Here is a 12185-nt window from a genome sequence, read left to right as displayed (position 1 = left end):
ACAAAATGGCGATGAGGAGACGGGAGCCTGCGCTCCGACCTCCATCCACCTACTGAGGGAGCGCGCTCTGGCTGGCTTTGACGATTGGTTGCTGTCCGCCATGGGCTGGTCCTGGCCTTCTCTGATTGGCAAGCATATGCTACCTCCCCATTCCGTGAGAACACCCCGGGAGTCCAGAAAAAGAGTAGCTATTGGCTACCACTATGAGGCCCGCTTTTTAGAGCTTGCTTTGCCATGAAGTTGAAAGACAAGCAAAAGCCCACCTCTTTCCCCACAAGGCCTTCTAAATGTCACTACTTTCTTCTTATGAAGAAAATAAACAGACCTTTCAAGACTAAATTTCTCCCAGCGTGACAGAAAGGATAAAGTTGATTTGATGACAACACGACGTGGGAAGCAAAACAGAGTCCTCACCTTGCCACGCTTGAAAACAAACTTAGAACAAGGATCTATTTAGCGAGGTGAGGGCGGAGCGACAAAAATCGCGCTGGGATCAACCGCGCAGCTGCGCACTTCGCATTTCCGTGTCTCCCCCCCCCCCCCCCATCCCCGACTCAGCCTCACAAGCTGTCATGGCGGCCAGGCTGTTAAGTTTATACGCTCGCCGGCTTTTGGCAGCAGCGGCTATACGAGAGCTCCCGGCTGCCCGCGTTCGCTGGGAGTCCTCCAGGGCTGTAATCTCCCCGTCTGCTGTGGAGAGAAAGCGGTCACAAGAACCGACCACACTCTGGCAGGAGGACCCAGAACCCGAGGACGAAAACCTCTACGCGAAGGTGAGAGGGAGTGGGAAACGGGTTGCCGCAGGGGCCAATCCGGGACCAAGCAGACCGCTGTCGAAGAGATCGTTCTCCAGCTCGAGGCTTGCTCCGGAAACAAGATCTTTAAAGATTCATAGTTTTGACTTGTTTTCCCCTTTTTTGTTTTGTTATCTTCGGTCTACGACTCAAAGGAGGATTTGCTTTGCTTGTAGACAGAAATCACACTTAAAGTGGGCAGTGCCCAAAGCGCATTAAAAATCAGGATAATCCTAAATTCTGGGATGGCATGTGCTCGGTTCCTGTGTAAACACTTTATATCTATGTTCAAAAACAGCATGATTTTGAGGTAGACGCTACTACTGTTACCATTATGCAGATGAGGATACCGAAACAATTAAGTTGCTTGCTCAAGATCACATAACTTAAGTAGGAAGTGGAGCTGATTTTTGAATTTAGGACTATTTGAATTCCCGTGCTTTATGAATAACAGAGACCCTGGAGTCAGACACCGTGGGTTGAAATTTATTCACTTGTATGACCTTGGGCAGGTAGTTTATAGTCTTTTGCTGCCTTAGTTTCTTTGTAGAGTGAGAAAAGTAATAGGACACCTGAAATGGAACTGCTTCATATGATTAAATGAGTCAGAATGGTTCAACAGCTCCGGCCACTTCAGAAGTACTCAGAATTAGAAGATGTTTATTATTACCATTTGCACCTTACTAGGATATGTGAGGTTTGTGTATTTGAAAAGGCCTGGTGTATAAGTATTTCATCAACACTAACCTCTGGTTGAGGGGCTTAAATATATAGAGTGCTATAGGGTAAGTGGACCCATAGGAAATTACCAACATTCAGCCATTTTTAAACCTTTATAAATAGCACTTCCCAAGGGTACAACTTAACAGACAGGGTGATTAGGTAATGTTTCCCAAACAAGTAGGTGAAGCCAATTACTCCTTTGGAAATAAAGTTAAAACCTTGGATGAGGGGAGGGGCATGGATCCAGCTCTGATTAGATTTAGAGGAAGCACTTTCTAGGTAGAGGGGGGAAGAGCAAATACCAAAGCCCTTTGTTGGGAAGGAACTTCACAAGCTAAGAATAGGAAAGATTTTAGTGAGGAATAAGAAGTTGGTTTGAGGGCAGATTAGAGACCAGACCATGCAGGGCCAGCATATATTTTTATTATGCGGGAGGAAACCCTTATTGATCTTTACCTCTCCTTAGAACCCAGACTTTCACGGCTATGACCAGGACCCTGTGGTGGACGTCTGGAACATGCGAGCTGTCTTCTTCTTTGGTTTTTCCATCGTCCTGGTCTTTGGTACCACTTTTGTGGCATATCTGCCTGACTACAGGTATGGGGTTTTCCAAGAGAGCAGAGTGAGTAGAAGCAGGAGCAAGGGTAAAGGTTGAAGGAGTCTCTGGCCAGAATCTTTGCCCTGCATTGATTGGTGGGGTATGGAGTGCTAAGGAGGGGAACTGGTGTCTAGTGAGGCTCTCTCACATAGATCATGCCTGTTGCTGCTTCTAGGATGCAAGAGTGGGCCCGCCGGGAAGCTGAGAGACTTGTAAAATACCGAGAAACCAACGGTCTCCCCATCATGGAATCCAACTGTTTTGATCCCAGCAAGATCCAGTTACCAGAAGAAGACTGATGAATTACTGAGTGGGCTTAAAAAGCGCTACTTTGTCTTCCCTGCCTGTTATCCTTCTGGTTTCTCAGAGTACCTTATTAAAGGGATTGAAAGAATGATTGGTTATTGTTGCTTTTGTTATGGAAGAAATTTATGAAAGTGTGACAAGCCTTACTAGGGCCACTGCTGCCTTTCTTGTTTGTCTAGAGCTATGCAACACTAAAGTTTGGTGGCTTAGTACTCTATTCCATGGCTCCATGGGCTGCACAGTTAGGGGATTTGGCTCCTCTAGGATCCCAGGTGGCTGCTGTTAGGTAGTAGCTAGTGCTAGAGTCATCTGAAGCACATCTGGTCTGTACAGCCAATGTTTCTGAAAAAACAAACATGTCTGGCACTTCAGTCTTCAGCGTAGTAACCTGGGCTGCTTATAGCAGTGGTTCTCAATCTTCCATATTCTGCCAACCTTTTAATACAGTTCCTCATTGTGGTGACTCCCCCCCCCACCATAAGATTGCTTTTGTTGCTACTTCATAACTGTAATTTTGCTACTGTTACAAATCGTAATGTAAATATTTTTGGAGATAGAAGTTTGTCAAAGGGGTTGTGATCCACAGGTTTAGAACTATCTTAGAGGGTAGTTGAAGGTTCTAGATGGAGATCCAGCATTTAGGAAAAAATTGACAATAACTATTTCTACAAAAAAAACTAGCACACTATAATCTTTCTACATTTGAATATGTGCTGAAATAACTGGTGGGCCACAGCAGAGGTTTTCCATTGCTGGGTGTGGGTATTTGGCTCCCCCCGGCTTTCTCTGCTTCTCTCTGGGGTTTGTGGCTTCTCTGCTTTCATCTTGTGTGTTGGCTGAATGCTTCTCTTTTCCCTTCTAATCTAATTATGGATGGTCTCCAACTTGACATACATGTAGACTAGGGTTGTAGCTCAAGGTTAAAATACTTGCTGAGTATGCTGTAGGTTCCATCCCAGCACCAAATACTCAAAAATATTTGCATGTTTCTGCTTGCTTCTCCCTTTTCCTCTCCCTCTCGCCCCCTTTCCTCTTCCTCCTTCTCCCTTAATAGCATCTAAGGAAATAACCATCTCTGGCACTGAGATTTTTGTTTAGCAATTTACAGATTATGGAAACATCTTTTTTCACCCATACATTGTACCTTCATTCAAACTCTTGTTTGCTTTTTTTGAGATAGGATCTCATATAGCCCAGGCTGAGATCGAACTCATATAATAGCCAAGAATGACCTTGATCTCCCAATCCTTCGACCTCCTAAACACTAGGATTATAAGTGTGTACCATGTCTGGCTCACTCAAACTCTAAGCATTATTTTGACTAAAATTTGCAGGCATAGGCTTTTGTAGGATTTTTATCATTCATCATGGTAGGTATCATCTGCATCGTAAAGCTTCTAAAATTTTTATAGGTGTCCTGGCCCTTATAACCCCATATGATTTCCCATACTTACTTCTTTGGGTGTTGCTCCCATGCTTTTCATATGTGTTTCTAAATCTGTAAAACACTCAGAGGTTAGTATTATATAATCTATGTAATGAAATTACATTTTTGTGTGTGTGTGCATGCTTCAGAAGACAACTTGCAAAAATTGATTTCCTCTTTCTGCCATGTAGTTTACAGGGCTAGAACTCAGGTCATCAGGCTTGGTGATAGGAGTCTTTTTTTTTTTTGTTTTTTTCGAGACAGGGTTTCTCTGTAGCTTTGGTGCCTCTGCTGGAACTAGCTCTTGTAGACCAGGCTGGCCTCAAACTCCCAGAGATCTGCCTGCCTCTACCTCCCGAGTGCTAGGATTAAAGGTGTGCGCCACCACCGCCCGGCGTGATAGGAGTCTTTATCTACTGAGTTATGTATCACTTTCCCTACACCATTTTACAAAGGGTAGTCAGGATTATTAAAGGCCCAATACTTACCATTCTAAGCAAGTGCCAATGATCTCAGGAATCAGCTGCTAAGGGGATAGTTAAGAAAAATTTTACCAAGGTCCAATACAGAATGAAAAGATTCCATTGCTTGTATCATTTTCTCAAAAGATCAGAGGTAAATTAATGGCTTGATGAGAGACACTATTTGAGTTATCCTTCCACAATGCACAGTCATTCTCCATGAGCCTTTTTGCCTCATCCTAGAATATGCCATGGGACTCCATATGTCTCCCACTTCTGAGGAACTAAGTGGAGCTGACTCTTACTGCTTTGAACAGCTTGAAGCCAGGGGGATGTAGGGCTACACTCTCATCTTCTGTCTATAAGGCTCCACATACTTGACAGCCTTTAGGCCAATGCTACAGCTGGCTTCTGCCTCGCCATCGACCATATTTGGCTGCTGAAAGGGCCCCAAGCTAGATAAATAATCTCTACTTGGCATACTTTAAGTTATTTTGTTGTTCTTAATTATGTGTATGTGTGTGCCAGTAGGTACTCATGGATGCCAGAGGAGCTAGTGTTACAGGTGAGTCATCCAATTGGGTGCTGGAAATTGTACTTGGGGACTCTCTTCAAGAGTGATTTGATCTCTTAGCCACTGAGCCATTTCTCCAGTATCCAGCATACTTTTAAAAATTATATATTTATTTTATGTGTATGAGGGTCTTGTCTATATGTATGTCTATGCAAAATGTGTGCAGTGCCCATGCAGGCCAGAAGAGGGTATTTCCTGGAACCGGAGTTAAACAGTTGTGAGCCACCACATGGCTGCTGGAAATTGAAGCCAGGTCCTCTGAACTGCTGAGGCATCTCTCCAGCCCCATCCCCTTTTTTCTTTTTGTCTTTGTTTCTTGAGACAAGGTCTCACTATGTGGGTGGGCTAGAACTCACTCTGTAAACCAGGCTGGCCTTGAACTCACAGAAATCCACCTGCCTCTGCCTCTGCCTTCTGAATGCTCGAGTTAAATACGTGCACCACCCTCCTAGCCTCATTTTTTGTTTTGTTATTGTTTAGATGGTCTCACTATGTAGCCCTGGCCGTTCTGGAACTTGCTCTGTAGACCAGGCTGGCCTCAAACTCACAGAGATCCGCCTGCCTCTCCCAGTATACTTTCTTACAGACAGGAGAGAAACCTGCAGTTAACTCTAGGTAAGTGTAATTGCCTACTCCTGGAACAAGCCATGTTAGGATTGCTCCCATGGATGCTGTCATGTCTCTGGGTGCCAAGTGTTCCATTAACTTTTCCTGGGGAGACAAGAACAAGCATATTATCTATTCACCAAGGACAAACTGTGGGGAGCTGAGGAAGCCCTGCGTGTGTGAAGTCCTGAGTGAATGTGTGCTGTTGACATAGCCATGTCAAGGACCCCGATGCCTCAAGTCCATGGGAAAATGGCCTAGCTTGGGGAAATGGCAAAGGCTTCTTTCTTCCTGGTCCACTATAGCTTTCTCCACAGTTCCATATTTACGTTTGGAAGACTCCTACCCCTACAGAGACTGCTCCTACTGATATTAGCTAATTCTGTCCTCTTAATTCAGCTATATTCCATAAATCCTGGCTCCTTATTTATCTGGATGCAATAATACCTTCTCTTAGAAGCCATGCTTCTTAGAATACCATGGATGGTTCCTCCATCAGAGAGCCCAGTCTACCAGATTCCAGCTTTTCTGTGTGTTATGTTTTCTTCACTCCATTGCTGCCCCAGTCAGGTCCATCCTTGGAGCCATGTAACGTACTGGAGAAACATTTTCACCCAAATCTAGCTTGGTAAACCTATAGGTTTAATTGGGGCTTACTTACAGGATCGTAGGTGAGGGGTTCAACTGTTTTCATTTTAACACAGCAATTGCCATTCCAAGCCTGGAGAAGAGTATTCCACAGGGACTGGTGTCAGCTGAGCACTGCTTTGAGCAGAATGCACCTGACATCGATGAGCACTTGGTCCATTATCATGTCTCAGCCTTTTAGCTAATATGAAGTTTTATATCTATTCGTAACCAGTTTACTATCTGACATGTCCTTTATCTAAGGAAAATGTACTAAATCAATTTTTTTCTATTTTTTTAAATTTATTTAATTTGTATTGAAAATTTCCACCTCCTCCCCTCCTCCCACTTCACTCCCCTTCCCCCCTCCCTCTCCCCCTCCCTCTCCAGTCCAAGGAGCAGTCAGGGTTCCCTACCCTATGGGAAGTCCAAGGTCCTTCCTGCTCCCCCCAGGTCCAGGAAGGTGAGCATCCAGACTAGGCTCCCACAAAGCCAGTACATGAGTAGAATCAAAACCCAGCGCCATTGTCCTTGGCTTCTCAGTCAGCCCTCATTGTCAGCCACATTCAGAGAGTCTGGTCTGATCACATGCTCCATCAGTCCCAGTCCAGCTGGCCTTGGTGAGCTCCCAATAGATCAGCTCCACTGTCTCAGTGGGTGGGTGCACCCCTTGTGGTCCCGACTTCTTTGCTCATGTTCTCCCTCCTTCTGCTCCTCATCGGGACCTTGGGAGCTCAGTCCAGTGCTCCAGTGTGGGTCTCTGTCTCTATCTCCATCCATCACCAGATGAAGGTTCTCTGGTGATATGCAAGATATTCAGCAGTATGGCTATAGGATAGGGTCATTTCAGGTTCCCTATCCTCAGCTGCCCAAGGAACAAGCTGGGGACATCTCTAAATGAATTTTTTAAATTTTTTTATGATGTATTTATCTTTATTTTATGTGCATTGGTGTGAAGGTGTCAGATCCCCTGGAACTGGATTTTCAGACAGTTGTAAGCTGCCATGTGGTTGCTGGGAATTGAACCCGGGTCCTCTGGAAAAGCAGTCAATGCTTTTAACCGCTGAGCTATTTCTCCAGCCCTCTAAATGAATATTTTTAAACAAGGAGATGGAATAGCTGGTTCTGTCCATTCCATGCATGAATCTGGTATTATGAAACCCCTAGGAATTAATTCCTTTGGGGGATTTTAAAAAATGGTATGTTACCTCTTGTGTAGATGACACTGATCTATCCATGGTCTTCTGGCTTATAGATCAAGAGTGAATGCCTCTTGTTCTGCCAAGTTCTACTTCATCAAGTTCTCAGCCCTTGAGAAGTTTTCATTCTTAGCTATACATGAATTAAATCCTAAAACCTAAGCCGGGCGGTGGTGGCGCACGCCTTTAATCCCAGCACTTGGGAGGCAGAGGCAGGCGGATCTCTGTGAGTTCGAGACCAGCCTGGTCTACAAGAGCTAGTTCCAGGACAGGCTCCAAAACCACAGAGAAACCCTGTCTCGAAAAACCAAAAAAAAAAAAAAAAAATCCTAAAACCTAAAGGTAGCAATTATAAAAAAAAAAAAGGCACAGAAAGGAAAGGCAAGTTCCCAGTGGACTGTCAATCTTGTTGATTTTCTCCAGGAACCAGCTTTTTGTTTCATTGATTCTTTGGATTATTTTCTGTGTTTCTATTTTGCTGATTTCAGTCCTCAGTTTGATTATTTCCAGTCTTCTACTCCTCCTAGGTGAGTCTGCTTCTTTTTTTCTAGAGCTTTCAGGTGTGCTGTTAGGCCCCCAATGTATGCATTCTCCGTTTTCTTTAAGTGGGCATTTAGTTCTATGAACTTTCCTCTTAGCACTGCTTTCATCGTGTCCCATAGGTTTGAGTATGTTGTCCCTTTATTTTCATTAAATTCAAGGAAGACTTTCTTTCTTAATTTCTTCCTTGACCCAGGTGTGGTTCAGTAGTTGACTGTTCAGTTTCTATGAGTTTGTCGGCTTTCTGGGGGTAGCATTGTTGTTGCCTTCTAACTTTAATCCGTGGTGATCTGAGAAGACGCAGGTGGTTACTAATATTTTTTTGTAACTGGATGTTTGCTTTGTTACCGCGTATGTGGTCAATTTTCGAGAAGGTTCCATGAGCTGCAGAGAAGAAGGTATATTCTTTCCTATTTGGGCGGAATGTTCTATAGATGTCTGTTAAGTCTTCTTTGTTTAGTATCTTATATAGAGATAGATTGTTGCGATAATGAGGGTCACATTCCCCCACAAATTCTTGGCACATCCAAAGCAGATGGAGTTACATCTTAATTAGATTACTGGATATGGGTGCACTGACCTTGTTTGCCCAGTAGGTGGCAATGTTATGAAAGGTTTTATTTCTCCGGATTAACCAGGACACCTTAAAGCACTTTTCTCAGACTGTAATGACAGTAATGTCTGAATGGCCCTTTCACAGGGGTCACCTAACACCTTTGGAAAACACAGATATTTACATTATGATTCATAACAGTAGCAAAATTACAGTTATGGATTAGCAATGAAAATAATTTTGTGGCCGGGGTCACTACAACATGAGGAACTGTATTAAAGAGTCACAGCATTAGGAAGGTTGAGAACCCCTGCCTTAAAGGGATGTGTGTATGCCCTAATTGGATGTGACCAATCTACTTACTGTGGTGGTTTGGAAGAAAATGGCCCTCAAAGGGAATGGCACCATTTGGAAGTGTAGCCTTGTTGGAGTCGGTGTGGCCTTGTTGGAGGAAGTGTATCACTGTGAAAGTGGGTTTTGAGGGCTCATATATGTTCAAATCATGCCCATTGAGACAGTTTACTTCTATTGCCTTTGGATCAAGATGTAGGATTCTCAGCTCCAGCACCATGTCTGCCTGCCATGTCCTGTCATGATGATAATGAACTGAATCTCTGAAATTTTAAGCCTCCACCTCAATTAAATGTTTTGCTGTGGTCATGGTGTCTCTTCACGAAATAGAAACCCTAACGAAGACATTTATGAAGGTAACTATTCCTGAATCTATTCTACGTTGTTGGCATAAATCCTGGTATGTTCTTTTTTTTAATTGTTGTTTTTGAAACAAAATCTCACTATGTAGCCTTGGCTGACCTGGAACTCAGTCTTTGCCTTTCTAGTGTTGGGATTAAAGTTGTGCACTACTGTACCCAATATGGTCAATTTTCTCTGTAGCTCTGGTGTCTGAACTGGAACTAGCTCTTGTAGATCAAGCTGGCCTCGAACTCACAAAGATCCACCTACCTCTGCCTCCTGAGTGCTGGGATTAAAGGCTTGCACCATCATCACCTGGCTCTGCTCATGTTCTTAAAGCTTGTGGGTAAGGTACCTAAGTTCCTTGGCCTTATCATTTATATAAGAAGCCCACTTGCAACATAATATTATAGTTAATACTGTCTTATTCTGCCTATGCCTTCAATGCAATCTAAGTTCCTTTCAGGACCCAATGATTCTGTTGAGATCAGGCTGTTCCCTGCTCCAAGTTACTCCATATTGTGTGAAAGTCTTTTCAGACTGTAAATTGCTCTGAAAAACCTCACTACAATTTTTAATATATTGCTATTGTATGTATGGTGTGTGTGTGTGTGTGTGTGTGTGTGTGTGTGCGTGTGTGTGTGTGAGAGAGTGTAGGAGCATACATGCCACAGTGTGAAGATCTGGTTCTTTCCTTCTACCACGGGATCCTGGGGTAGAATCCATGTTATCAAGCTTGTATGTCAAACACTTTTACCTGGTAAGCTACCTCACTAGCCAGAGAGAGTCTAAGCTGCTTTTGGAGCCCATTTTGAGAGGCAGGATAACTCTGCACCCGAGTGGAAAGATGAATGGTGCCATATGTCTGGTACTACCCACATAGCACAACCATAAACAGCTTATTCCTAGGCGTGGACAAGATGCAACTCCATGAACTTTTTGAGTGAACTGGGACTATAGGGGCACATGAGCATGTTAAAATTATATCAGAAAGCCAGGCCCCAAGAACTTAGACCAAGGAAAAAGTGTAACTACTTCACCCAGATCCCATGAAGAGATGGACATTGTGGTGGTTTGAATAAGAATGGCCTCCATAGGCTCATAGATTTGAATGTTTGGTCACCAGGGAGTGCCACTAATTAGAAGGATTAGGAAGTGTGGTCTTGTTGGGCTAAGTGTGACCTTGTTGGAGGAAGCGTGGCACTGGGGCTGGGCTTTGAGGTTTCATCTGCTGCCGGGAGATTTGGATGTAGAATTCTCAGTTACTTTTCCAGCACCATGTCTGCCTGCACACTGCCATGCTTCCTGTCATGATGACAATGGACTAAACCTCTGAAACTGTAAGCAAGCCCTAATTAAATCCTTTCCTTAGACAAGCAGTGGTGGCACAGGCCTTTAATCTCAGCACTCAGGAGGAAGAAGCTAATGTATCTCTGTGAGTTCAAGGCCAGCCTGGTCTACAGAGCTAGTCCCAGGACAACCAGGACTGTTATACAGAGAAACGCGTCTCAAAAAAAAAAAAATCAACACCAGAAAAACAAACAAAATCCTTTCCTTTCTAAGAGTTTCCATGGTCATGATGTCTCTTCACAGCAAAAGAACAATGACAAAGACAGAAGTCGGTACTGCTGTGATACAGCAGACCATACTGCTTGTCAGTGGAATGTGGACTTTGGGACTCTGGATTGGGAAATCAGTTGAATGCTTTAGCTAAAACAGAGCTTAATGGGCCATAGTAGTAGTGCTGGGAGCAATGATGACCCAGCTTTATGATGATCCGGCTGAAGAGGTTTCAGAGAGAAAGAACATTAGCAAGTAGCCTAGTGGCTGTTCTTATGACAGTTTGGCAAGGAATATGGTTGCTTTCTGTCCTTGTTTCAAAACCGGGTCTGAGACTAAACTGAAGATTTTGTACTCATGTCATTGGCAGAGGAGATTCCAAGGCAGCCTAGTATTGACTGTGTCCTGTGGAGACCCCAGGATGTTGGAGATGCCAGAGTCATGACAAGTGTGCTGCAGTCAACAAAGCTGAAGGAGTTGGAGATCTGAAGAGTTTGTGGATGTCAGATATGGAGATGCAGAGTTTGCAGTTTGTCCAGCTGCTTTTCAGTCTTTCTTTGGTCCAGTGTTTCCTCACTATGTTCCTTTTTCTCCCTTTTGGAATGGTAATGTATATTCGACACCATTGTGTGTTAGAAGTATGTGATCTGCTTTTTTATTTTGATTTTATGGAGGATTACAGTTAAGAGTCCCAGAAGCAACTTTGGACTTTGAAGCAGTTTTAAGACTGTGGTAGGCTATGGGGACTTTGAAGTCGGACTGAACGCATTTTTGCAGTAAGGTATGGCTACAAGCCTATGGGGGTCAGGGAATGGAAGGATGTCTCTTTACAATAGGACACTGACTAAAACCGATGCCTGGCACTGAGATAATGACAGCCCTTATTGACTTGTTCTTTGGCTATTTGGTGTGTGCACCAATGACTGCTGAGGAACTTAAGCTCCTTTTGCTCCCTATGGTTGATGTGTCTTACTTGAATTACTGCTTGCTCATCCTCCTGCTTACCTATCCAGACCTGCCATCTGTTCATCCATCTGCCTGTTCATTCTTCTGGAGCTTGTTCTACCCCTTCATGTTTGTAGCTAGACTCAGCTCTACAACTCATCTTTGATCCTGTGGTTCAAACCTAAGGCCACTATCTAGCAGCCAGTTCTCAGCTTTGTTCAGTTGATACCTTATCAATACAGACTCCATTTGAACTTTCATCAGCTTCTGTGCTTTTCATTTCTCAAAAACTCTGAACTCTTTACAACTATTCTATAAACTTTGTATACATATGTATATGCATATATATTTACTGTATGATGTGTAATATATATCTGAGAGTTAATATTAGTAATAATATTGGAATTAAAGAATATTATGGTTGGAGAGATGACTCAGAAGTTGCGATTGAGGACTCCCCTTGTAAAAGACTTAAATTTGATTCCTAACATACAGTTGCCTGTAACTCCAGTTACAGGGTATCTGATGCCTTCTCCAGAACTCTGCAGAAACTCAGCCAGAAATTGGAAACAATCTATGT

General features: G+C 43.5%; 1 protein-coding gene across 1 annotated transcript; it reads left to right on the top strand.

Annotated features, from left to right (window-relative positions):
• The first annotated feature begins 538 nt into the window (after nt 1–538).
• Nucleotides 539–2509, top strand: LOC121443746 (NADH dehydrogenase [ubiquinone] 1 beta subcomplex subunit 11, mitochondrial). The gene is made up of 3 exons (XM_041645544.1): nt 539–773; nt 1984–2114; nt 2291–2509. Exons 1-3 carry the CDS (start codon nt 573–575, stop codon nt 2412–2414), a joined length of 456 nt encoding a protein of 151 aa, XP_041501478.1. The 5' UTR covers nt 539–572; the 3' UTR covers nt 2415–2509.
• The last annotated feature ends 9676 nt before the right edge of the window (nt 2510–12185 follow it).

The sequence above is a fragment of the Microtus oregoni genome, unplaced genomic scaffold, assembly GCF_018167655.1.
Source record: "Microtus oregoni isolate MIOR12 unplaced genomic scaffold, Mior012 000112F_ref0000385, whole genome shotgun sequence".
Classification (NCBI taxonomy): Eukaryota; Metazoa; Chordata; class Mammalia; order Rodentia; family Cricetidae; genus Microtus; species Microtus oregoni.
This window is presented reverse-complemented; position numbering and strand designations above follow the sequence as displayed.

Coding starts and splice junctions, on each gene's coding strand:
- LOC121443746 (XM_041645544.1), top strand. CDS start 573: ATGGCGGCCAGGCTGTTAAGTTTATACGCTCGCCGGCTTTTGGCAGCA. Junction 774..1,983: donor ACGAAAACCTCTACGCGAAG/GTGAGAGGGAGT, acceptor ACCTCTCCTTAG/AACCCAGACTTTCACGGCTA. Junction 2,115..2,290: donor GCATATCTGCCTGACTACAG/GTATGGGGTTTT, acceptor TGCTGCTTCTAG/GATGCAAGAGTGGGCCCGCC.